The sequence below is a fragment of the Vespula pensylvanica genome, chromosome 9 (assembly GCF_014466175.1).
Source record: "Vespula pensylvanica isolate Volc-1 chromosome 9, ASM1446617v1, whole genome shotgun sequence".
NCBI classification, from domain to species: Eukaryota; Metazoa; Arthropoda; class Insecta; order Hymenoptera; family Vespidae; genus Vespula; species Vespula pensylvanica.
Genome location: NC_057693.1, coordinates 5,186,717 through 5,214,166, shown reverse-complemented (window position 1 = coordinate 5,214,166; position 27,450 = coordinate 5,186,717). Strand labels below are relative to the sequence as shown.

Genomic DNA, 27,450 nt, shown 5'->3' with positions numbered 1-27,450 from the left:
AAAAAAAAAGAGGAAGAGAGGAAATGAGAAAGAGAGAAAGAGAAAGAGAAAAAGAGAGAGAGAGAGAGAGAGAAAGAGAAAATAAAGAAAAGAGAAAATAAATTCTTATAGTTTAATCCAAAGGCATGCCGTCGTCATCGTCTTCCTTCTTGCCAGGACTATCGCCTGGAGATCGTTTCTTCTCTTCTTGTCCCTGTTGCGCTTGTCCTTGTCCACTCTTGGCTTCTGTCTCCAAAGCAGTGACGAATTCTTCGATGTTACCGCTAGTGGCTGCATTGATCGCATCAGTTCCCAAGCCAAATTGACGGATGACTGGGCCCGCCTGGCCCGACTGCAAAGCAGACCAGAACATTGATAGCGCCTGGGAGAACTGGGGAGACGATAGCGTGGTACACAGGTTGTCTCCAGGTGGTAAGTGCGCGGAAATAGCACGTTCCAGAGATTCCGTTCTTGTAATCGTTGGGATGACATTCGTCAGCTCTGTCGCTATGCCCCTCTGCTGGATAATAAGCCGTGCTGTAGCTGAACGAAAGCAACAAATAATCCCAGAGAAATTCCCCCAACTGCTCAACAGAGCCAGTGTCTCCGACAGCCAGGAAAAGTTCATACGCAGAATTGTATTAAATAACGAAAATACCATGCCGATGTCTTCTGCTTTTTCTTTTCTTTTTCTTTTTTTTCGGTTTTTTTTTTTTTTTTTTTTTTTATTATATATATATATTTTTTTTCGTTATTTCTTCGATATATATGTATATAGCGTCCTAATTACAGGCGATACCGTAAGTTCTCCGACATGAAGAAATTTTATAATAATCGATAAACCAACCTTTGTATGTTTATTTTATAATTTTAAGAAAACACTGCGATCATTGAGCAATTGAAGTAAACGATCGTAACTTCATATCACAGACCAAAGGTATCAAAGTAATACAAATAATATATATATATATATATATATATATATATATAATGTATAAAGCACTATTCACTTTGAAAATCTCTTTGAATAATATCAATCTAAATGGACCAAAACACTGAGACAAATAATATTGATACTAGAGTAGTTAAACCGTGTGTCTCTCATAGATTATTAAAGCCTTACAAAGTCTTGACAGACGTGAGCAGCATTCTGTAAAATTGTATTGCATGTTGGCTTCTATCCACAGTCATATGACTACTAATAGTATTATCCACAGACAAATATGAACTGACAAATATAGTATCTAAACTGGTTAATAAGAAAAATGTGAAACATCACAGTGCCACTACACGCTATGTATATAATTTTACATTAACTTTACACTCCTAGATTTAAGTATCACTAGTTTTCTTTCAAGTATTTGCAACAAAATAAAAATATAAACTTTTTTACATCGTTTTAATTGATCGATAGGAAAAAAGAACGTTCAAGATTTTCAAAATGCAGAATGAATTGTACTTATTAAACAGGTTGTATTATCAAGAATGGCACTCTACATCCCTGATAGTGATAGAGCTGTAAAATAGATATTATTAGTATCAAGATAGATAACTCCTTTCAGATGAATCATCTAAAATGTCCATATATAAAAATTTCTATCTAGGAGCACGTAAAGCTTTGTAAACACATTCTTAATAATGATATGATCGCATTAGTAAAGAACAATTAATTTTGTACACCTATCTATGTGCCTGAAAATATAAATATATTTTTCATATCTTTACATCTAACATAATTATATTTCTACATATTTTGTCAAAGAATAAATTCCAAATTTTTTATCAAACATAAAATTTGTGCAAATCTTCATGAAATCTACAAAAATAAGCAATACATAAGAAGGAAGATTACAAAACAGGTACTTCAAAAAATATCAGATAATCTTTGACTAAATATGCAAGTCATACTTGCACAAAGATATATAATAATCAAGCTGATAAAGAAAAATATGATATTACCTGAACAACAGCTTCTGCTCCAGCTGGTGTTGGAATTTCTGAGAGGAAACTTTGTAGGTCACTCAACTGAATTCTATTGTTAGTACCTGAAGTAGTCACAGGTGTAGATGGTGCTGTTGTTCTTGGTGATGATTTATTATTACCTAAATTATAATTTCCGATATTGTGAACCTATTTTAACTAAATCATATTTTTACTCACTGGAAGATTTTGTAGTTTCAGTGACGGTAGAAGGTGCCGGTGTTTGAGATACCGGTGGTCTGGCGACGCTTGTAGTAACCGGCGATGACGCGGTTGTAGTAGATGCTCTAGTACTTTGGATACCATGAGGTCTGCTCATGGTTCCTAATAAGCTGCCTAGTCCAATTTGTCCAACGCCGCCGAACAATTGCATTAATTGTTGTTGAGACATATTATTTAATAGATTATGAAAATCTCCATCTGGATTTGCATTGCCGCTTCTTTGAGAACCAGGAGTAGGTGGATTATTCAAAACTTCATTAATTTTCCTACAATATTCTTCATCTTTATCAGTCTTCAGATCCTGTAATATTAAAAAATTCAATAGAAAAAAAAAATATATATATATATATATAGATTATTGATTAGATTTAATTATAATCATTTACCTGTAGCCAAAAGAAGAATTTTCTACTTGACGACTTGAATCGCAACAGATATACCCTACCGGATTTACATGCTGGAACATGCTTAAATTCACAGTCATCAGGGAATATTATAAGATCCTAAAAAACGATAGAATCGTGTAAGTATAGATACGAAGAGTTATATTTTGTTTCTAAGCAATTATTAAAATTTTTTTATTTCCCACAAAAACGTCTGAAAGAAATCTTACGTCTTCCACGATTCCTGTTGTACGATCTTTCCAACAAAAATGCATTAATTGATCGTCAGACTGGTGAACGTAAACCTGTCCCTTTCGTGTGTCTGGATAAACCATTTTCCCCTTCATAGTCATTTTTCCTGCCTTGAATTCAACCAAATTCTTCGACGCATTTCGCGAAGGATTATTTCCAAATAGGGGCCCCATGCACATATATATAAATCAACTTGTGTGAAAAAAATTTTTTTATTCAAACTGTTAACGTATCTTTCTCAAACATCGAGCACACTCGGTAGGCGTATGTGCTGTGATCCGTAGAGAGGAACAATTGACCACTATGACGGTGCATCTCAAAATGGCGGTTTCCTATTAAGGCTGATTTTTACAATTATATTGAAAACTAAACTTTAGTCGCGCATATCATTATTAATTTTCTTTTAATCATACTTTTTTTTTTGTTTTGTTTTATTAATGAAAATGTCTCAATTAAGACTACAATAAATTTATTGCCTTCTGTCACGAATCAATTTGAAAATTTTACTTAGCTCTTTTTATTTGCTTCATTTTAAACTTTATATTGCGATGATAAAACATATTATCAATCATCATTAAATTATATAGTGAAACAAATAATCATAAATGCGTGAACATTTTTATAAATATTATCGTGTTTACGCCTTTAAGTATCGCAATAAAGTTAATTGGCTTGAATTAGATTAAATTGGATCATCGAAATAAGTTGAGCATCCATTTGTTTTTCTATTTATTTTTAATCGCTTTTAATTCAGTATTGAACATTTCAAATTACTGTCTAAACAATTATTTTCCATTTATTTATTCATATAAATCGTAATGAAAAACGAACGATTATAATGTCGAAATAATAAAAACTTGCAAGATGGTAGCACTGATTTTGATTACACGGTTTTAACGTTGATAGTTTTAACCATGAATCTAACCTCAAAATTGTTTTACTTTTAAATAGTGTATAAATATTAATATGAAATAAAAGAATGTTTACTATAACTTATTACATATATTATGTTTTATTAAATTAATAACAAACTTAATATTTTGTTAAGAGTTAACAATTCACTTTAAATATACGTGAAATATTAAATAAAAATATGATTTTACCTTGCGCAGATGTTGAAGACATCGAGGACATAATATCCTCGCACGATGTTACTCCGAAGCAAAGATTTTCTGCGAAAAAAAACATCACTGTACGTTCGAAACGTAAAAAGCAAGAAGAGGAATTACCACAACCTACAATTTTATCAAGCATTATACCAGGAACACAAAAGATTTATGTGAAAACATGGGGATGCACTCACAATAGTTCCGATAGCGAGTACATGGCTGGACAACTTGCGGCATATGGTTATCATTTAACTAACGATAAGCTCGATGCAGATTTATGGCTTTTAAACTCTTGTACGGTCAAAACTCCTGCGGAAGATCACTTTAGAAATGAGATTGAATATGGGAAAAGAAATGGAAAACACATCGTTGTTGCAGGGTACGATATAAGAAATAAACGATTGATTATTTTTTTTCTTTGGAGAAATAATATACATATATTTTTATATTTTCAGATGTGTACCTCAAGGCGCTCCAAAGTCTTCGTTCTTAAAAGGATTGAGCATGGTAGGAGTACAACAAATTGACAGAATCATTGAAGTAGTGGAAGAAACGCTGAAAGGAAATACCGTAAAATTTTTAAGCCAGAAAAAAGAGCATGGGAAAAAGGTTGGAGGTGCATCCTTAAGCCTTCCAAAAGTTCGAAGAAATCCTTTGATCGAGATCATAGCTATAAATACTGGCTGTTTGAACCAATGTACTTATTGCAAAACAAAACATGCCAGAGGCGAACTGGGAAGTTATCCTCCGGAAGAAATAATAGAACGTGCCAAACAGGCTTTTGAAGAAGGTGTATGCGAATTATGGTTGACTTCAGAAGATACCGGAACTTACGGTAGAGACATCGGGACTAGTTTACCTGAATTATTATGGAAACTGGTGGAAGTTATACCAGATGGTTGTATGATGCGCGTCGGTATGACCAATCCACCTTATATAATAGAACATTTAGACGAAATGAGTAAAATTTTAGATCATCCGAAAGTTTACAGTTTCTTGCATATACCCGTGCAATCTGGAAGCGATCAGGTATTATCTGATATGAAAAGAGAATACACCTGCACAGATTTCGAACTCGTTGTAAATTTTTTGCAATCAAAAATTCCAAATGTGACCATAGCAACAGACATAATCTGTGGTTTTCCAACAGAAACGGAAAATGATTTTGAAGAAACTATGAAGCTGTGTAACAAGTATAAATTTCCAAGTTTATTTATAAATCAATTCTTTCCAAGACCTGGCACACCAGCGGCTAGAATGCCTAAGGTGCCTCCGCAACAAGTTAAAAAAAGAACTAAAAGATTATCGGAATTTTTTCAATCTTATCAACCTTACAACCACAAGATTGGAGAAATACAGAAAGTATTAGTAACTGAAATATCTCACGATAAATTGCATTACGTTGCACACAATAAGTTTTACGAACAAGTTTTAGTTCCTATGAAAGAAGTATATTTAGGCAAAATGATATCTGTTAAAATCGTACGAGCCACTAAACACTCGATGGAAGGTGAACCAATAAACGGAGAGTCTTGTTTTCCACAACGCGTATCTTCAATATCATTGATATCTGATAATAAAATATCTAGTGATACAGTGAAACTTAAAATAATAATAGGGATCTGTTTTGCGTTGATAGCTAGAATTTTATGGAAATTTCTGATCGTGTGAGCTTTGTAAATAGAAAAAGAAAAATATTCTATTTAATTGTTATTTTTATATTTCCATACAAAAAAGAAATAATAATAAATAAACAATTAATACGATAGTAAACGATTAAAGAGACAGCGTTACGAGTTGAATTTTTAATTTGTGTAAAAATTATATTTAAACCGAAAATACAGGAACGTACCCTATGTAAGGGTTTTTACATCAATTGACAAGGATAATACAGATACACCAAATTCTCCAAATATTCTCGATAATACTTCTAACTTAGAGAAGCATGAATCAATCGATGCGTTAAAAATGAGACTTGTTTTCGATCGAGCATAAAAAAGAAAATTTGATTCTATAATACATAATAATACGTAACGGAGAGTATAGTCAGCATCATTGCATCGGTGTATCATTTGTTGAACAATCAATTGTATTACAAACTCTTACACGCTAAGCATTAAGATAGTATAAATCGCTAGAAAAATATAATGTTTTGTTTAACTAACTGCATCGAGACAATGCATTTTATTTGGCATCATCCTTTCATCGCTAAGGATTTTATAAAGTATCTTACTCTAAATAGAAAAAGGCATTGGTTTCCCACGGAAGTATCTCCTGAGTATTTTAATATACACGGGTGAGAACGACCCAAGATAGAGAGCAACAAAAAATAGGGTCCAAGCCATTTCGTATTCGCGGAAAGGATCGATGTATCAAGATGGAAAGATAGTTGTGTGCTGAAAGTATGGCAATTCTGAAATATTTCACTTTTGGTAACAGTTGCAAACCTGAGGTATGTTCGGTCTAAAATCCTACTTGTATTTTGAAAACAAAAAAAAAAAAAATAAAAATAAAATAAAATAAAGTACACGATAAAAGAACATACTATCTCTTTGCATGCGTGCGCGCCTAAACTTACAAGGTTGTAAAAAATAAGAGAGCGATTTTTTAATCTTTAAAAATCTATGAGCTATCTTCTTATAAGGCACATATCATTCTTCGTTCGTAAAAATTATGAAACAATACTATAACGCTATCATTTAAATTAATACTATATATCGTACCTACAATACCATTTTTACAGACTATTACAGACATTTAAGTATAAAAATATGGCTCATGAAGCTTACAAAAGAATAATTTTTTCATACTTTAAACTTAAGCATATTTCATTTTCTCATTAAAATCTATTTATTAATTGGTATCCATAGTACCACGACCGCTTAAACGAAACTTTCATCAATTTAAAACGACATTACCATCGACCGAATTATTTTTCCTTTTTCTTTTTTTTTTTTTTTTAAGGCCTTGTGTTTTTCTAACGTAAAAATTTTTTTTATCATTTATCGTTAAACGATAATGATAAATAATTGACATTGTGCGGTCTTAAAAATATATTATACCTATTTACAAAATTTAACAGTAATTCTCGAGCAAAAGGTTTAAGATTATTTTTTCTATTAAAAAAAAAAAAAGAAAAAAAAAAAGAAAAGAAAAAAAGAAGAAAGAAAAAAAACATGCACACTGGAATGATAGCATCTCTTATCACAGAAATGTCTTGTGCGTGTGCTGCTCGCATTTATAAATTGAGATTCGAAAAGAAAAAAAAATAATTATTTTATTTGTTTTTATGGATTTTTTTTTTGTTTTTTTTTGGGTTTTTTTTTTTTTTTTTTTTTTTTTTAAAGAAAAAGAAATAACCTTAACGACAGAGTATAAAAATTATGCTCGTAAAATATTTAAGCGCAGGCGTACAAAATACATATACAATTTGCAATTATCATGCAATCGAATTTTACTGACACATGAAGATCATTGTCTCGCGTTTATTATTTAGTTTTGTAAAACAAATCATGCGGAAGATTTCGAATTAAGAATTAAGGGAAAAAATTAAAAAAAATAACGTATACGCTAATACTACGGTAATTTGATAATTTGCTCACAAAGCGTGTATCCCAGAGAAACGTTCATTGACATCTCGTATCCGGAGATTATTAAATATATATATATATATATGTGTGTGTATATGTATATACATATATATAATATACAATGTGGATGTTAAAAAGAAATGGTAAATATTATTTAAAGAAAATATACAGAAAAAAAAAACGAAACAAAAAAAAAAAAGAAGAAAAGAAAAGAATACTACTTTGCTAGTATTAACTTTTTTCTAGCGATATCTCTTAAACGCCAATACACACGCACACGAAATACAAAATATATTACTATGCACTCGGTTATTTACAAGCAGTCTTTGCGTTTCCAGCGTATATACCGGTACAGAGAAAGACCATTTTTTTCTTTTTCCTTTTTTTCTTTTTCTTTTTTCTTATTTAACAAAGGAAACTAGCGTTGCCTTAAAATCTTAAAAGCAAGAGTATACGCAGGATAGAAATTACACGTAGAGAGATGTTTCAGACTCTTTTCCAATGATGATATCGTATAACTGAAAACAAATATGGCTTCTTAAGAAGAAAATTAGATTTTCCGACGAGAGATGAGAATATTTCAATATTTTCTTCTTTTAAAAGGAAAAACAAAAAATAAAAAAAGAAGATAATATTATGGCAATTATTATGGCGCAAAATTAATAAAAAAAAAAAAGATTAAAAAAATAAAAATAAAATAAAATAAAAAATAAAAAAAAAAAAAAACGATGGCACATAAAAATGTACTTCTCGTACCGGTTTCTATCCCAAATATCGTTTTCAATATGGCACACGACTCTCTTTAGATTCTCTCAGCACGGTCTATAATTCTTCTTACATTCTTTTCTCTAATTTCTATTAACAATCTTTTTTACAAATATCTTTTATACGACATAAACTCTCTTAGCTTAACTTCTTTCTTTCTTTTTTTCTTTTTCCTTTTTCTCAATGCCGCGAAAGCGAGACACAAACAAATCATAAAAACGCAATCCTAATCCTCTCTTTCGTATGTCTTCGTCGTTTTTCACAAACGAGACTAGGAGACTTCCCTTCTCTCGTAAAAATGAAAAGAAGAGTTACACGCTTACTCTCTCCCTCTCCCTCTCTCTCTCTCTCTTTTATCTTCTCTATTTTCCTTAGAATACGCTTAAGTAGAAATCAGGAAAAAAATTAACTTGAAACGTTAATGGCGCGTCGTAAAAGTTAAAATATTTACGTTCGGAGTTCCTTTATTTTCTTCGACAAATTGATGCGACGATTAAATCGCGAGGATAACGATACATTCTCGAAGATTAACCATACGAAACAAGGTTTTCGGCTCGTCGATGGTTAGAGGTTTGATAGTCGAATAAATTTGTCAAGTAAACGAAGGAAATGGGGAGCGTTTGTTTTGATCGATAAAATCATTACGCGCGAGAACGAAGAATGAGGACGACAAAGAGTTCTTGTTTTCTCTTTTTAAATCTCATTCTCTTTCTTTCTTTCTTTCTTTTCTTCTTCGAAAAGGAGACAGAGACAAAAAAAAAGAAACGAAGCATCGAATCCTTAGAGAATAAAAATCAAATATTAAGATAAAACGAAGACAAATAATTAACGAGCAAAAAACATATTATCCATCGTCGACAATGTATAAAAAAACAAAAAACAAAAAAAAAAGAAAAAGAAATTTAAAAAATGGACGAAATTTTAGAGTGAGATTAGGGAGGAGATGACGAGTGGAGGAAATAAACGATAAAAGCGTCGTGATAAATGAAACACGAGGAGGAAAAACGTTGAAGAAGAGAGAACGATAGGAGGTTGGCACAAGTTCTTTCTGAAGAATGAGAGCACGAAAGCGATAGAAAGCCATAGAAACGAGAAGGGTGTTCTCTCGTTTCGCGATCGGCGTGCAAGGTGATCTCGCTCTCCATTAAGAGGTATTCGGGTACCGGGGGCTTCTTCTCTTCGTTAAAAGAGAGTTCGTCCGATGCGTCGTCGAGAAGGGAAAAGGAAAAGAAAGAAAGAAAAAAAAAAATAGAAATAAGGAAGGAAGGGGGGAAAAAAGAGAAGAAAAGACGAAAGAAAAAAACGAAAGAAAAAAGAAAAGAAGGAAAAGAAAATAAAGTAAGAAATATCCGGGGGCGCGACGACCTGCCTCCACCCATCCTATCCCGCCCCATCTGCTCCCCCTCCCTCTTTCGAGAGGAGAGTTTTACGACATTGCTTTATGGTTTCTCATTTTCGCTCTTTCTCTTTTCCTTCTCTGGTCCACCCTTTGCTAATCTCACTTCCTCTTTCTCTCTCTCTCTTTCTCTCTGTCTCTCTCTTTCTCTCTTTCTCTCTCTATCTCTCTACGTCTTGGCAAACAACCGCCTCCCACTTTTTCTCCTTCGACGAAAACGACAGGGCCCTTGCAACTCGCCGATAATAACGAACGGAGCAGGTCCCAGAAGTTGCTGAGGCTCAGGTGCACCGGTGGCTTCTGCTGCTTCTGAGAGAGACGGCAAGAGAGAGAGAGAGAGAGAGAGAGAGAAAGAGAGAGAAAGAAAGTACCGAGAGGCCACGACTCTCTCGCGTAAACGTACTACATACGTGGTGCGAGAGCCGAGCCATGGCGAATACCTTTCTCGATCAAGGCCGTAATTTGAGGTTGAAACTTCGTGCCGCTCCTACGATTATCCTTATACCGTGATATTACAGGAGAAGAGAGCTTGATAGGTAAAGGCAACTTCTTCTTCTTCTTCTTTCTCTTTTCTTTTCGATGATCGACCAAACTCCATCGATCGGGGATCATTGATCGGATATGAGATCTTATTTTGATTATTTTTTATTTTCTTCTTTATCCTCCTTTTTATTTTTTATTTCCTTATGCAGAACGACCGACGACGAGTCTTCCATCGTTTCTTCTTCCTTCTCAAAGTTTCGCCCTTTTTTCCATTATCATCATCATCATCATCATCATCATTTTTTTCTTTATATCTTCTTTTTTCTTTATTCTTTCTTCCTCCTCCTCCTCACTTTCCTCTTTTTCTTCTTCTCCTTCTTCTTCTTCTTCTTCTTCTTCTTCTTCTTCTTCCTCCTTCTCGTCATCTTTGTTACAACCTTCTGAGGTTTCGCTTGCTCTGCCTGGAACCGACGACGAGCCGCTTATTGCGCTTCGTTGGCGTGGCCAAGAGGGGCGTCTTGCAAGGACCTGTATGGGGCCTCGAAGAACACGACGTGCAAAACTCCATCGAGCAACCCTGCCTCGAGCACGTTCCCACGTTCTTCTCGCCGTCGACGTGGCAAGGAAAAGAACATCTCGGGCATGGTAGTAAATGCTCCCATGGTGCGAGTGTACGACTAGCCTGAAAAAAAAAAAGAGATAAATAAATAAATAATAATTTAATATTAGGTCGATTTTTTGTTTTCCATTATAATTTCCATAGAATTAATAGCTAGACTCTTTATCAACCGATCGTCGTACACAATGAACGACGATCGGTAAGGTAGGGAATGTTGTCTATTCCGTCGATAGAGTTGAAAACTACAATTGCGACTGTTATCTTACGCGATCGGTATTTGTTAAACATTTCATTTTTTTTTTTTTTTTTTTTTTTGATACGTCTTATAAAAATTCGAAAGATCTTTCCGTGGGTAGTACGATAATCGATGTTAAAGAAAAAATAATAATAATAAAAGGAAGAAGTTCAAGAAGTAAAATATAGTCGAGAAGTCTCGAAACATTTTATACACAATGTTGCAACGCAGTCTCCTTATAGCACGGAAGTATTAAACACATAAGTACATATACGCGAGCGCAAAAAAACCGTGAAAGCGATGAATCCACTTTAGAACTGTACAAAGGGAAGTTCCATTCGCCATCTTTGTATTCCGTAATAATTAATGGGATTAGTTACGGCATGGTGCACCTGCGCGTGCAAGCGAACGATCCCGAGTCGTCGTGCTCCTTCGTGCTGTAAGATTATAAGAACTTACCAGGTCGCGTGCTCGTGCCTACGAGCGTGTAAAATTTTAACGTGCTGTTCAAGATCGATTATCGGAGTTGTTGAAAATTGTTTCAATAAATTAAGAAGAAGATGTATATATTTAATAAATATAGAAGAAACTAAAGATGTATATTAAAAATATTAATTATTAATATATCCTTGCACATAAATGAGCGATATATACAGGATACATGCACGATGATGCACAAGAGATTATCAAACAGGGTTGAATTCGTAAACGTTGGTTGGCAACTGTTCGTAATCTGTAGCATACGATACTTCTTAGAATTGATATAAGCAAGAAAATATCGCAGCTTGTCGATTGAGAGCACAGCAAAGGTGCAGATAAAGAAAAGGGAAGTGCGAATGTGTTAACAAAGTCTCTCTCTCTCTCTCTCTTATCCGGTCTTGGATAATATTTTAGCCATTTATTTTTATAAAAGTCTAACGAATGATTTAACGAAATTCGATAGCACGAAAAAAAATTAGTTTTACAAGCAATGCGTCAAGGGAGAAAAAGAAAAAAAAAAAAAGAAGAAGAAGAAAGATTCGAGAGCTGTCTTAACGAAGTGAAATTCGAGGCTGACATACATATGGGATGGTGGGTGGTGTATGTACGAGCAGTAGTAGTCTCTTCGTCCTTTTCTTCCTTTGATATATTAAAAGGCTGGACCGAATTACCTTTAAGAATTTTACCAGTCGAAATGAAACTTACGGGCAAGGTACTTGCGGTAAAGAGCCTGTAGAAAATTATCGGCCTCTCGTACATCCTCTCGTTCGCACTTGGTAATGGTACCATTTTACAAGTTTAATGGCGATGGTTACCGAGGCTAGAAAATATGGAAACGGTCGTTCAGCGGCGCCATGTTCAGCGTGAAACGGCGAGGGAATTTAAAAGAAGGTCAATTTCAAAGAAGATGAAGAGAAAATAGTTTCAACGGATTTCGAAACGAGAAAACATCTTTTTTTTTTTATAGCCTTATCTATGAAGAAAAAAAAGAAAAAAAAGGAATGAAAAAAGAAAAAAAATTCTAGATTGTTTCCAACATGTAAATGTAGTCGTCAACGAACCCTTTGTCCCTTTGTTCGAATTTTTTTCAATGGACTTATTTTTTTCTTCGATAAGAGACAGACACGAGCAACCAATCAACATTGAACGAGAAAAAGAGATCGTATCGATGAAAATTGTAACTCGGTTGTGTAAATAACACGATAGAGGAAGTAGCAAGCGATAAAAGAAGGGCCAAACTGTTCATATTTTATATATTTTTCCTCTCTCTCTCTCTTTCTTCTCATAGAAGAAAGAAGAACGACTGCCTAGTAACCGGGTAGCAAGAGAGCAAACGGTTATCAAGTAGAAGAGGGAAATGTAGAGAGAAAAAAAACTGAGGGCGTAGTGTGAGTGTGCGTGTGCGTGTACGTATAGTAGGCACAATGTAGCAAACGATTCTAGGGGCCCTTCATATATTACATAGGGAAAGGCTCATAGGTGGCGTTTATACCTGTTATTTACCGAACTCTTTCAAAATTCTACGGTCTCACGTCTGCTTCGTAGAACAAAGTAGAGAAAGCATGCTACGACGATAGAATTCAACTATGAAAATTATCTTATACTTCCGTTCGTAATAATAACTTAAACGAATAGAATTAATAATAGAATTGTAATCGAAGAGGAGAAAGAAAAAGAATTTTTTCGTATGAAAATATTCCAATTGAAAGAAAAAAGAAACAAAAACTAATAATACTGTATATATTAATAACGCGATAATTAATTAGGTTGGATGCGATAAGAGTAGCATGGTCGAGTGTGTGTGTATCACTTCCTTCCTAAACAGCTTCGCGAGAAAAATGTTATTTGGATGATATTTCATTTCTTTCCAATTAATTTTATTCTCTTGGAAATCATTGTAGATATTTATCATTGTCAGTCGTTGATGCAACTTGTTTCCCGCGGCATATCGTCTACGACGAAATAGACGATAGATCAAACGACGACGTCTATACCGATTTCGCGCGTAATCGGGCATCATCTCGCTACAAATTCGAACCGTTTATCCCTTTCCTTTGAGCCATCGCATCGTATTAAGGCATCTCTCCGTAATTCGATATCTCTATTTAAATTTCTTGCGTATTGGATTACCTTACTCTCTAATTTCGTATTACGATCCAGTCGAGTTGACCCGTACGAAAGAAGAAAACGCACCCTCCTCCCTCTATTCGTTAAACTATCCTTCCACAAAAATCTGTCGATCTTCGATCATCTAACATCGTAAACCCAAAACGTTTTACAGTCGAACTTCTCCATCAATATACAAAGATACATAATGAATTAAGAAAACGATGATGTCATATTTGTTAGCGGTCAAATTCTAATCCGAGTTAAACAGTTACGGTTTATAGGATGGCGGTATATTATCACGAGAAACCGCCGCCAACCGCGAAACTATTTCATACTTGTCACGTTGAGACGTAGCTTGGGAAAACGAGTTGCGGTGAAAACGACCGCGACATTCGTACATACACACTCCAACCAATTTAGCTGCTTTCAAACGAGAAAAGATGAGTGGAATGAAGATAACCCGAGAAAAGAGATTTAGTCGTTTAACAGTCGAAGGATTTAAGGATCTAACGAAGGAACGAACGAAAGAAGGAAGAAGAAGAGGAAGAAAAAGAGGTAAGGTACACGTCTGCCATATGCTCCTTTCCGCCTTCTTCCTTGCATCCATTTTCCTTTGAAGAAAAGGAGAAAGAGAGAAAAAGAGAGAGAGAGAGAGAGAGAGAGAGAGAAAGATTAATGGCGATGGAGAAGACGTTTCATCGTCCTTTTCCTCGAGACGCGCTTTGCCTTCTCCGATCTTTTCTATCGTAGATGTCGGTAGGTCGTTACCGAACAAAGCCACGCTCGTTACGTCTCATTACTCACGAAAATTGCCGCTAGACCGTCGCACGATTGAACAGGTGCCGACTTAATCTTGACCTTCGTAATACCCCTTTTATCTTCAACTTGACCCCTCGCTACGTCCGATCGATTCATCCAGATAAGACGAGAGAAAACGTCAAGGTCGTATCAAAGATCATCGAAACGACAAAGAATTCGAACGTTTTCAAAAGAAGAAAAGGTGTTGAAAGGACCAGTCCCTTAATCTCTTATCTCATTCTCATTCTCATTCTCATTCTCATTCTCATTCGAGATAAACTTTGGTCTTTGTCAAAGAATTACTTATTGTTAGAGATTCTGAGGAGCTACTTATGTATGTCACACGCGCTCACACAGATACAAAATTTCTTTCCTTTCTTTTCCTTTTATCTAACCCGCTAGGTGTAAACACTTGGAGATGGTTCAAGTGACGTGATTAGAAATGATATCTACGATCTTGCGTAACGAAAACTTGATATAGGATTCTGTTGAATCTTACTTCTACGAGGAACGAAAAGTCGACGGGGATGAACCGAAACGAAGAGAACAAAAATCAGAGACAGCCGAAACAGGTTGCGCGGTGCGAGTTCGTGATGGCGAATAGATGCTGTCGCGCCTAGTAACGCGATCCATTTTGGTTAGGTATATATATATCCTCGTCGCGTTTCGAACGGCCCATTTTAACGGAAAAAAAAAAAAAAGAAAAAGAAAGAAAGAATTTCTACTTTTTCTTTTTCTTTTTTTTTTTTCAACTGCGTCGGTTCTCAAAGTCATACGTTGGAAACGCAAAAGAGAAAGAGATTGGATTTTGAAAGAGTTCTGGGATTAACAAAATTCGTAGAGAGGTTCTAGATATACGAACACCTCCTCGTCGACAGGTATAAAGCTTGCAAAATCCCTTTGTGTCGATCACGCGCAACTGCAATGAAAGAATAAAAAGGATAAGAAGGAGAAAACAAAAAGATTAAAAGTTGGTCCGTTCACGTGCATTTTGCGTGGCCCATCGAAAAAGTCATCTGCTACCTCGAACAACGTCATCGCCTTACGTCATTTTCTATATTAGTATTATTGCGTTGATATATATATACACACACAAACGCATATTAATTAATTTTATTTTTTTCCACAGCAAAAAATTAAAAGACGTTATAAGGTAAGACCTCAGTGAAAATATTTAATAACGATAATAATAAAATGATAACGCGTTCGTGGTTGAAAGTATCGTTAATTGGAAACGTGGCAGGTGTTTTCTGCTCGCTTCTTCCACTTAGCAACAAAATTGAGATTTCGAAAGTCCAAACTCGAATCTTCGAAAAAAAGAAAGATATTGGCATGAATATGGAGGAGCAAAGTAAAAATATATACAATTTTACGGGCGTAAATGCGAATGAAAATGTCTCGATGGAAGCGCGCGCGCGCGAACGAGCAGGCGCGAAAAGAAAAAAAAATGGCGGAGCTAGGAGTTTGGTTTTTTTTTTTAAGTGGGCCAGAATGAGGCGCGTTCGCGCGCGCGCACAAGCGTCAGATGTATGTATCATTATCTCGGGCTCACTGTTGCTATGCAATTAGAGTCCGTTAATCGTAATCCCCACCAGAACGTCCGGGCCAGCGCGCCTTTCGTGACGTGACCATACGAGAGAAGGGGTAAAAAGAGAAGAAGGAGTGGGGGTAAAGCAGACGGCCGTTCTCTTAGCGGTGGGGATCAGCCGAAGTACAGACGAAGACGGCGATAACAACAATAACAATAACAGCAGCACGTGGACGCGAGTGACTTCGACTTCCTACTCTTCATCCTTCCCCATTCTTTCTTTGTCTTCTCCTTCTTTTATTTATTTACTAGGGCGTTGACTTCCCCCTCCCCACCCAATGCAAAATAATTTTTCGATAATTTTTTCTGTTCGTTTTTTTTTTTTTTTTTTTTTTACCATAAAATTCGTACAACCTCCTACGCGTTCGCTGTAGTTTTGTCCTTCTTAAAAAAGAGAGAGAGAGAGAGAGAGAGAAAAAAAAGAAAGAAAGAAAAACAAAAAGAAATCATCTTCATTGTTTTTTTCTTCGTCTTTTTTTCTTCTCTCAGTTCTTTCTCTTCAAAAACAAAAAATAAGATCCAACATAAAAGATCGTGTATCCCTCGCTCTTTCTATCTATCTATCTCTCTCTCTCTCTCTCTCTCTCTCTTAGGATCGATCAAAGATCGCAAGTTTCACTTTTTCTAATGGCACCGGATCGTCCTCCGCGATGCAAGGACGACGGTGACGCTCGGCAACGGGACGCTTCCCTCGCGTTCATTAAGATTTGCATGGCCTTGAGAGAGAGCGTCACGAAAGGGCCTGCGCGCGCACGTCTATGGAACGCGCGGGAAAGCGAAGCGGATCGTCGACCACGAGGTTTCTCGGTTCATTCAACGGCACTCCTTTACTTTTTCGTCTCTCTCTCTCTCTCTCTCTCTCTCTCTCTCTCTCTCTCTTTCTTTCTCTCTCTCTTTGTCTTTGCTTCATCCCAGTTCCTCGAAAAATTTTTTCTTAGTTTCTTTCGAAAAATAAATTTATAATTATTCGCATACATTATATAGCGATTATTAATAAACGGAATATCCTATCGAAATATTTTATTTGCAGAATTGTTTAGAAAATGTTTAGAATAGATTTCGAGTTTGATAGAAAGCGGTTATAAGTTGAACGAGATAGAACGAATGCCAACGTGAGACGACGAAGGAGCACAGCGGACGTTCCTAGTTAAATGGTTCAATTCCGGTCATCCCATAGCTCTCGATACCTCCGACGAAATGATTTGGCGCCTTTCTACGACGTAGACGGTCGCGGTCGTCTCATCTTTCTTGGAATTTATTCTTTGAGAACTTTTTTGCAAACAGGATGCTTCTTTTATTTTTCAGAGATGAACGATTCACACGTCATTATCAAAAAACTAGCAGCGTCGAGATGAGATGAGATGAGATGAGATGAGATGAGATGAGAAATAGAGAGAGAGAAGGAAAGAGAAAGAGAGCATAGTTCAAGGAATACGAGGAGATTTGACTTCGCGACTCGATAAACGATGAAAAACATCTTTAAAAACGTTTCATGAACTTTGGTGACGAAGGAGGTTTGTCATATTCGAGTTTGCCACGATAAATACACGTTACAACTTGAGGTTTATAGAAGGATCATGCTAATTAACGATCGTTACGTCGGCTAACACAAGGAGTGTGTTTTATTTTCTTCCATTTACGTTTACTATGGCTGTTAAAAATAAGGTAAGTCAAACCGTCGGCCGCCATTTTTAACGCCATTAAATTATTTTTCAACACGCAAGAGAAGCTTTCGCGTTTCTCCAAGGTTTCTTGAACGTTGTAACGATATAAAAATGAATATCAAAGTTCGAGGAGTCGGTGATGGTCGATAGACGGCTACGAAAAACAGGATCGAGAGCGGGCCAGGATTCAGGATATCTGGACGATGACGTGACTGACTCGCTCAAGGACAAGCAAGCAAGCAAGCAAGCAAGCAAGCAAGCAAGCAAGCAAGCAAGCAAGCGAACGAACAAGCGAACGAACAAGCGAGCGAGCGAGCGAGCGAGCAAGCAAGACTCTCAAAGTCCTGTGCGAAAGATCGCAAACGCCGAGGACGATGGCGGCGCCGATAAGGAGCCACCACCCCCACCACTTTGACCTCACGAAAAACAGAAAGGCGCGAGGTGGAGCGTTAACGAAAGAAACAAGAAAAAATAAAATAAAAGAAAAGAAAAAAAAGAAGCAGAAGAAGAAAAAAAAAAAGAAATATCGTGCTAGCCTCAGGCTAGGTATATACCAACGCGTCTATTACACATACATTATTCAAAGCAATCGCCAAAAAGTCTCGTTGCGAATTCAGCACGATGCACCGTAACCGGGTAGCAACAGGACCCGGCAACAGGCTCTCTCTCTTTCTCTTTCTCTTTCTCTTTCTGTCCCTTCTCTCTTACCACGGCACTTCTCTCCGCACTCTCTGCCACTCCTTCCCTCTCTTACTTGTTCGCTTGCTTACTCGCTCGCTCGCTCGCTCGCTCGCTCGCGCGTTTGCTCGTTCGACAGCCTCCCGCCATCTCTCTTCCTCTTTCATTTCATTCGGACGGACAACACACGAGACCACCGTCACCGCTTTCTCGTCGCGGCGCGCTCGTTTAACGACGCTACACGCCGAGATGCCGCCGCCGCCGCCGCCACCACCGCCGCCACCGCCACCACCACCACCACCGTCTATCTCTGTTGCTTTCCTTTTGCTTGGTCCTTCTCTTTTCTCCTTTCTTTTCGCATCCTCTCCGACTCAGTTTTTTTGACAGCTTTCTTTTTCTTCTTCTTGTTCTCCTTCTCCTCCATTATCAACGGATGTTCAACACAACCAAATTCAACATGTCCAGATTCTTGTAAAATTATACGTTGATATTATTTTTATTCTTTGGCGTTGTTCAGATTTATTCGTTTATGAGTTTGTTTATTTGTTTAGGTAAGTAGAAAGCAAAGATCGTATCAAAGATCTTTATTCGTGATACAGAAAGTATCGAGAGTAAGAAAGACCCCGGTTGATGATCGAGAGATCGATTCCATGTACGTATTCCGACGCCGAAGAATGTAACGCTGGTCGCATACCAAGGCGCATTGCAACGAACGACCTCACGCAACGATTCGATATGCGATACAACATATGCAACGTGCTTTCTCGCATACCAAGGCGTATTGACCGAAGCTTCTACAAATTTTCGCGAATATATTTCTTCCATGACTATGGATACCACCGATCGCTATGAATATCATTATCGTTCAAAAGAAAAAAAAAAGAAAAAAAAAAGAGGAAGAGAAACAGGGGGAAAAAATCGCATCGCGTATAAAAAGTTAAAAAAAAATAAAATAAAAGCGTCATTACACGAACGTTTAAAACATATTTATACGCGACGTTGTAAACGTTCAATAAACATTTTACTGTCGGCGTTAGATGCATGCGCGTCCGGTATTATGGCCTTGTAATCGTGTCAACGCGTTAAGGGTTGCGAAATGAAACGACTTCGACGCCCGCAAAAGACAAATTCTCTGTGCAAAGAGTACACAGTAGGATATAATATGTCCATGCAGAAGAATTTACGACGTCGCGAGTAAGAAGTAAAAACGTACAAAATAAAAAAAAAAGAAAAAAAAAAAGAAAAGAAAAGAATAAGACGACGGAGAAGAAGGAAGAAGAAGGAAGAAGAAGAAGAAGAAGAAGAAGAAGAAGAAGAAGAAGAATAAGAGGACGAGGGAGAAGAGGTTCTTCTCTCGTCGCTTTAATCGGCTTTATCTAAATTGACGCAAAACCCTTTTGCGCGCGTTCTTGCTCGCTTCTCGTGAGAGTTAGCAGCGCAAGTTAACGTCGGGTGGAGCCGACGACACCGAAGAAAGAGAAGAGGAACACCCCGACTTATCTGTCCTCATTATCGTACCGTCGTTAGCCATGAACTTTGCCCCATGGATCGTACCTGCTCGCGAAACGGAGCCCACCATCGGGGCTTTTCGATACCCACCCCGAAGAGAGAGGGTCCTTGAAGAAGGATAATCGCTAATTGTGACTGCTCTTTTTATTTTTGATGAAATTAAAGCAAACCGCTTGGGGAATATCTTTTTTTTTTCGGAGGAAGCGTCTACTACTTTCGTATCGCGTACACGTTTCTTCACCTTTGATCGATTTTTGACACGATTTATGATAATTTATGATATACGTATTTCCTTTTTCAACGTCGCTATTTACTTCACTTCCAAACGTTTAGCTCGAGATCGACGTTTCATTCAGAAAACAACACGGCGAAGCGATGAATGAGTTTGTGTGTCTGTCTGGCTTAACGCAGACCGCAGTCGTTGGAAAGAGTAACGCAGGTAAAGGTTATCGAGGAGTTAGAGAGCTAGTAGAGCTATTACGTTCGAGAGGCCGGTTTTATCCGTAGAGAGAAAGAGAGAGAAAGAGAGAGAACCAGCTTCTAATATTACTTACGAGTTATGCGCCAGGTACTGCTGTGCTTCCTATCTTGCACCTTTCAATTATACCTATTAACGAGAACTCTTGTTTACACGTACCTTTTCCCTTATACCTTATATCTCCGGTATCTCTGAACGGGACACCTTCCTCTACCGATAAAATTACCAACTCGACGTTACCTACTACCACCATGTACGTATTTGTGTGCTTTCGCTAGTGGCGCCTGTGTACTCGCGTAGTACGAGACACGCTCTACTGCTCTACTAATCTGTTATTACCTCGGCTAGACTATTTATTATAGATTATATCGAACGAGCCGAAGAGATTATTTCCCCTCGGTAAAGTTTCTAACGGGTTTCATCGATCGATTTCACTATTGACCGCACGTATCTTATAATTGTTCATTTTTACGATTGTTACAACCAATTTGCATAGATTAAATTTCTCTTGATGTAATTCCGATAGGGAATTCTAGGATGAGTCACTGAGAGAATTAGATTAGAAGGTCTCGACGCAGTATCTACTTATTATATATGCATTCGATCGTTTTCTACCTGCCAGCAGGTATCCGATAAAATTGCCACCGGTTAATAATACTGGAATCCCGTCGGACCAACGCGATATATCCCGTATATATCGGAGAGAACATCGACGATTCGCGAAACAAGGAATATAACCTGTTATATCTTTGACGTTTCACCATTTGGAACGTCGAATAAAATCTCAAGTGTGATACGCACACAGTCTACGATAACCTTTCGATAGAAAGTTTGATCAATAATGTCAGCTATTTGTAAGCGAAGAACGGTGCCTATGCAACACCGTGTTAAACGAATAGCCTACTCCTCGCACTATACGTGATCATTGTTCGAGTAGCATTGTGTTTTAATCGTCCTAACCGTATGTATGTAGGTACAACCATGTCATAATTCGTTTATGGGGTTCCTGGCAATGCGAAGAGAATAATTTATTTGATGGACCCACCGCGAAAAAATGTCCGACGGCACATCGAAATTTCTTGTATGGGACCCCGTCTGCTTGGCTGCGCTTGATCGATGTGAAATTTTAGTCACGCAAATGATTACAGGAAACGATATATTTGGAAATACCTCGACGTATTTTATGTTAAGGACGGTACGTTAAAAGAAAATTTCTCGAGGGAAGAAATTTATGGTGTGTTTCGCAAAGTACGTTCTTCGATCCGCGATGTTCTTTGCACACGCGCGTAAGACGGAGAGGAAAAAAGAGAACGAAGGGAAATGGAAGGTAATTTGTGCAGGTGAGGACGTTAACCGTATTACGCTGCAAAGGTAGATCCATCAAACGAAAGGCGATTTAAATCTTACGGTCTGTGGTAGCGGAAAGAGAGAGAGAGAGAGAGAGAGAGAGAGAGAGAGAGAGAGAGAGAGGGAGAGAGAGAGAGAAAGATAAAGAGAGATGGAAAGAGTCGTTACACTTTGTTGCTCCCGTTACATCGGAACGTTTCGAGCGCATCGAAGGAAGCATAAACGGCAAGGACGTTCGCCTGAACGCCGGTATACTGTAACAGTATAAACGCATCCTCTTCCTCCTACGTGTTAATCTCGCGTCACAGGGATTTACTCGAGCCGAAATATTGTCTTAGGTCGCGTTAAAGCCGAGGGCGTTGAAAGAGGAGGCGTTGTTATAGGAATGCCGACGCTATGAGTTGATTCCGTGGGAAGCGTGGGAATTTTCGTCTAGATCGATTCGAACTGCGCGCCGCCAAATTGCGATAGAGTATGCAAGGAAAATAATGTTCTGGTAACCGGAAGAGGAATATAACGCGGGAGCATTTGCGCTTGGTTCCTTGGAGTTCCAACGAACCTAACGAAATCCTGCGACGCAAAAGAAAGGAGACCGAGAAGCGGAGGCTTTTTATTCGAGAGAAGGGAGAGAGTAGAAAGAGAGAGAAAGAGAGAAGTAGGTAGTAGGTAGGTAGGTAGATAGGTAGGTAGGTAGGTAGGAGAGAGGGAGGGCGGTAGAAATTGGGAAGGGATTGCGAAAGCTTCGAGGTCGGTCTCCTCGCGAATCAGCGGGCAACAGGCAGGCAGGCAGGCAGGCAGGCAGCGCCGGAAGGCTCGCGTTTTTCCCTCTTTCTCTCGCGCTCTTCTTCTCTCCGCGGAGGCTGGGGAACCGGCGCGGAAAGCGGCGACCTGTTGCCAAGGGAAGCCTTAAAAGTAAACAAGGTTACGACATCGGAGCGAGCCCCTGCTGTCGCGAGGTCTCGTGCCTCGAGTCTTCGCGCGCGGAAGGATCGCAAGAGAAAGAGGACTACCACTCTTTTCTCTCTTTCTCTCTTTCTCTTTCTCAGAGGAGAGGAGAGTAGAAAAAGCGGCCAGAAACGGCACGAAAGGAGAAGAGGAGAGAAAGAGAAAGAGGGCGGGCGGGAGTCGAGGAAGGAAAGGGTAGGATAGGGTGGGGTGGGGAGGAGAGGGGTGGGGCGGGGGGAGCAGAAGAAGAGGCGGCTTCCCTGGCGGGCCGCGCACTGGTTATTCGGGCCGCGAATAATAATCATAGCGTTCTCTTCTCGGTCGGTCGGTGGGTCGCTCTCTCGCGTCCTCTCTCTCTCTCTCTCTCTCTCTCTCTTTCTTTCTTTCTTTCTCTCTTTCTCTCGCTTGGATCCTTCGGGCCGACGGCTGCATAGCAACAAGGACCGTTCTCTCTTTCTCTCCCCCACGCTGCCGGGCCGTCGCTCGAGACGACGCACGAGCGCGCACGAGGCCGGAAGGCATGCGAGAGAGGAGAGCGCAAGAAGAAGAGAGGAGGAGAGGTTTGGAGGGGAGCCGATAGTCTCGCTGCCAGAGAGGAGAAGGAAGGGGAGGCCGCTCTCTCGGGGCCGCACATTCGGATCCTCTCCACGCTCGTGCGCGTGCGTGCACGGCCGAGCGTGCACGTTGTGTCGTCGTCGTCATCGTCGTCGTCGTCGTCGTCGTCGTCTAGACGGGGGACACGACGACGACGAAGACGATGGTGGAGCGCGGCCTATCTACACACGCTCCTTCTCTTCCCTTATTCGTCCTCCTCCTTCCTCCTCACCCCCATTTCTCCCTTTTCTTTACCGAATCTTGGCTACTTTCGACGATGGCTTCTACTTCTTCTTCTTCTTCTTCTGCGTCCCATAGCCCACCCCAACAACACTCTTCCATGCATTGACGCATCATAGCGAGGGTAAAGAAACATCCCACATAGCTACCTTCTTCTTCTTCTTCTTCTTTCTATTATCTACTTTCCCCGTTCGTATCTCTACAATGATGGACGCGAGAGAAAGAAAAGGGATGCTGCTTCGCCTTCGAGATTTTATACCGCCATTACCGCCATTATCCTTCTTAAATCGAACAAGATCGACTGCTTGAGAAAAGGTTGTCGGCATTATTAACACATTTATTTGGAATTCAATTCGTATGGGAAAGAAAGATAATGGGGTGAGGGGGAAGGAGGGGGGATTTTAACGCGCCGTCCAAGTCTTCTTTGCAGTTTCCACGGTGACTAGTTCGTTAGCGCGACGGAAGGACCGAGTTTACTTCGAGACGTACTGCTGCAAGCAACGAGGGAATGTCGTTTTTTCTTCTCCCCCACCCCTCGATTTTTTTTTCTTTTTTTTTCCTTTTTTATCCTTTTGCCAGCCGCAAATGCGGGTACAACGAGCTCTCACTCTCTCTTTCTCTCTATCTATCTTTCTCTGTCTCATTCTTACTCGCTCGCAATAAATGTTCCAGCAGCCGGAGGAGAGCAAGTGCGAAAGGGTCGAGCCCTTATTATCCTTGTTTTTCTTCCACATTCGAGTTCCGCTCTTATACCGATTAAACAATGGTGGTTTTATACGTCACCGATATATATATATATATATATATATATATATATATACACACATATATATACACATACAACCTTCCTCGAATAGCACGTTTTAACATGGTGGATGTAAAATGCGTGGGCGACTCCCTCTTCCGATTTCGAGTTTCGTATCGTTGTCAAGATTTAATTGACAGTCAGAGAGAGAGAGAGAGAGAGAGAGAGAGAGAGAGAGAGAGAGAGAGAGAGAGAGAGAGAGAGAGAGAGAGAAGGGAGAAAAAGAGAGAGAGAGAGAGAGAAAGATGGAGGGAGAATCTACTAGACGAAAGAAAATTATGATTCGTCATTCGTCGGATATTTCCGCTATTTAGCGCGTAGATATTAGATACACGTGTATGCTATGAAACGAAACGATGCGCGGGAGACAAGTTGAAGATTCCATCGTTGTTTTAGCTGATCAACGTCTCGAGTATGACGTTATTACAAAGGCTATTGTACTTACTCGTTTACCCTTCTAATTCGCACGAATGCGTCACGAATGCATCAGACATTATCTTTTCGGAGCGTATATACGACGAAACAAATCGCGCATTCGCGGGAAAGAAAATTATTTTGATAACGAGTTTCCCCATTTTTAATTGCAAAAAAAGAGAGAGAGAGAGAGAGAGAGAGAGAGAGAGAGAAGGAATGTAATCATTAGAGACACATTAGAGATTGTCCTTCCTGTTCGATTTTACACCTAATCGAGATTTATAACGCCGTTTTACCGTACGCGACATTTATAATTCAACGTGAGTGATCGTCACACATATGCGATATCTAAGATTCGTTGCACGTATCCTTGCTATGCTTATATACGTAGATAGAGATAGGTACGTATGTAAGTACGTATCTACCTACGTACATAAGTACAATACTCTCGCGATGCGTTTCATTTCGCGCCGGTAACACTAACTTCTTGCCGTATATAAATCTCTTTGTCGGAATGCGTGTACGTAAGCGACGCAATTAATGCCACCAGACCGTGAGTAAATATCGCCCTTAATAGCGTGCCATCGATACGTGGCTTTAAGATAAGGATACATTTGGTTTGGTAGGCGTTTCCCCGTGTAATATAAAATCGCGAAACCACCATGAAAAGAAGGAGGGGAGAAGAGAGAGAGAGAGAGAGAGAGAGAGAGGAGGAAGAAGAGAACGAGTATAAACGTAATATGTATATTCCATATGTATGGTAGAAAAGAAAATTAAAAAAAAAAAAAATAATAAACAAAAACAAGAAATAAAAAAAATGAAAAAATAAATAAATAAATAAATAAGTAAGTAAGTAAAAAGAAATAAATAAAAACAAGACGAAAAAAACAATAAATAAAGAAAAAAATTGAACAAAAAAAAAAAAAATAAATAGATAAAAAAAAATCTGTGGGTGCTGCAGCTGCAGGACCGCCAGCGGTAAGGTTTATGCTTCTAAGCAGGGGAGGGTTCCTCCCTCTCTAAAACGCGTTTGTTCATTCTCTTCACGTTCCGCTCTCTTCCTTTCTTTTCTTTCTTTCTTTCCATCCCCACCATCGTCGAAGCAGCAGGAGCAGAAGCAGGAGCAGCAGCAGCAACAGCAACAGCAACAGCACTAGCAGCAACACCATCTCACCACGGTCGACGACGACGACGACAACGACGACGACGACGACGACGACGACGCACCATATCTCCATCTCTTTCTTTCTCTCGTTCTCACGGCATATTGGGTTACTATCTCTCGCTAGTGACGCCAGGGTCGGACTTTCAAAAGCAAACCCATCGGGATAGGGGCAGCTGTTGTACATTCCTGCGTCCCTATCTTTTCTGGCCCTTCACCCCTCCACAACACGGAGCAGCAGCGCAGCAGCCTCTATCTTTTTCCTCTCTTGCTTAACTTCTCTTGAATATTCTTTCTCACTTCTTTTCTTTACTTTGCTTTGCTTTGCTTGCTGCTGGAGGAGGAGGAGTAGCGACGCCGAAGAGGAAAAAAAAAGGAGGAGGAAGAAGAAGAAAAAAATAGCGAAACTTGTAATCTTCGAAGTTATAATCTTCGAAGGAGACACGTATACATTTATCAATCTTCGCTCATATTTTGATTGTTTCATTTCGAAAGTTGTGGAAGAAATTCTTAAAAGAATCAAAAAATTTCTTTTAAATAATTTACTACGTCGTAAATTTACTGAAAGAAGATTTATTATAGTAATAGAAGAAATAAAATAAAATAAAAAGTAAATAAATAAATAAATAAATAAATAAATAAATAAATAGGAAATAAAAAAAAAATGTTATAGGTAAAATGAAATGTATTGTGTAATAAACGATGTATTTGATTTTTCCATAGAAATGGAATAGGTAAATGTATTCGTGTTAGATTAGACGATGTCACTTTAATGATGTAGTTAGTGCTATCTACTCACGAAAGGGTTAAAGGGTTCGGGGCAGTAACGGAGACGACTATAGCGCGAACGAACGAAGTCAGGATAGAGAGAGAGAGAGAGAGAGAGAGAGAAAGACAGAGAAAGAGAGAGAGAGAGAGACCGGTTGTTACTATGCGAGATAAAATCCTTCGAGATAGAGTGGGACTCAATTCGTATCTCCGCCGGAAGTAGCCGACCCCTAGAGGCCGTGGGCTCAGTAAAGAAAGTCTCCTCTTAAACGGGCCGCTATTTCTCTCCTCGTTGCATAATCGATGAGGTAGATAAATAGATAAATAGATAGATGGATACGTTTTATCGATCTAACCGAGAATGGAAAACTAAGCCAAGAAAGATCTACATCGAGGGACCAGAAAACTGTTGTTATCTCGGTAAGATAGAAAAAAAAACGAGAGGGGAATAAAGGGAGAGAGAAAGAGGCGCCTAAAAGTTTTTTTCTTCTTCTTCTTCTTAAAGAGAACAAGAAAGAAAGAGAGAGAGAGAGAGAGAGAGAGAGAGAGAGAGAGAGAGAGAAAGCTTTTTACGAGCGTCCCATCGAGCTACATTGTCGGTGAAAGGAACGCGAATTCGTTCAAGACGAGGATGTAAAGGGCCATTCAATTGACAGCGAAATTCGATGCGCTGAACAAGACATAATTACGCGCTCTGCTTGCATTAATTCGTTTCGAAGACGCTATGTCCTTAAAGCTTTAAACTGAAGATGGAGAAAAAGAGGAAGAAGAAGAAGAAGAAGAAGAAGAAGAAGAAAAAGAAAAGAAGATATATCGAATGAAAGAAAGGTCTCATCGATCGATCGATCGATCGATCGA

General features: G+C 38.6%; 3 protein-coding genes across 7 annotated transcripts in view; 1 reads left to right on the top strand and 2 right to left on the bottom strand.

The window, feature by feature from the left end:
- Nucleotides 1-98: 98 nt before the first annotated feature.
- On the bottom strand, nt 99-3,139 carry LOC122631912 (proteasomal ubiquitin receptor ADRM1). Of its 4 annotated transcripts, none has more exons than XM_043818129.1 (5): nt 2,795-3,139; nt 2,573-2,684; nt 2,140-2,487; nt 1,939-2,081; nt 99-499 (listed from the first exon to the last, which is right to left on the bottom strand). In XM_043818129.1, exons 1-5 carry the CDS (start codon nt 2,993-2,995, stop codon nt 113-115), a joined length of 1,191 nt encoding a protein of 396 aa, XP_043674064.1. In that variant the 5' UTR covers nt 2,996-3,139; the 3' UTR covers nt 99-112. The 4 variants fall into 4 exon arrangements, with proteins under 4 accessions (XP_043674064.1, XP_043674063.1, XP_043674065.1 ...); XM_043818128.1 differs by having other exon boundaries at nt 2,140-2,482; nt 2,568-2,684; nt 2,795-3,138; XM_043818130.1 differs by having other exon boundaries at nt 99-496; nt 2,140-2,482; nt 2,568-2,684; nt 2,795-3,137.
- A 645-nt stretch (nt 3,140-3,784) lies between these two features.
- LOC122631909 (threonylcarbamoyladenosine tRNA methylthiotransferase) lies at nt 3,785-6,089 on the top strand. The gene is made up of 2 exons (XM_043818126.1): nt 3,785-4,304; nt 4,381-6,089. Exons 1-2 carry the CDS (start codon nt 3,910-3,912, stop codon nt 5,594-5,596), a joined length of 1,611 nt encoding a protein of 536 aa, XP_043674061.1. The 5' UTR covers nt 3,785-3,909; the 3' UTR covers nt 5,597-6,089.
- A 1,186-nt stretch (nt 6,090-7,275) lies between these two features.
- LOC122631910 overlaps nt 7,276-27,450 on the bottom strand; it is a 31,064-nt gene continuing 10,889 nt past the window's right edge. Inside the window, exons 2-3 of one of the 2 annotated variants that reach the window (XR_006327782.1) lie at nt 12,199-12,313; nt 10,708-10,841 (exon numbers count right to left, since the gene is read on the bottom strand). Coding sequence is in view for 1 of the 2 variants with exons in the window: in XM_043818127.1 (XP_043674062.1) it covers nt 10,590-10,841 (252 nt within the window). In the remaining variant the exon portion in view is untranslated. Of the gene's footprint in view, nt 10,842-12,198; nt 12,314-27,450 lie in introns of both variants that reach the window. The other variant, XM_043818127.1, reaches the window with a different exon arrangement.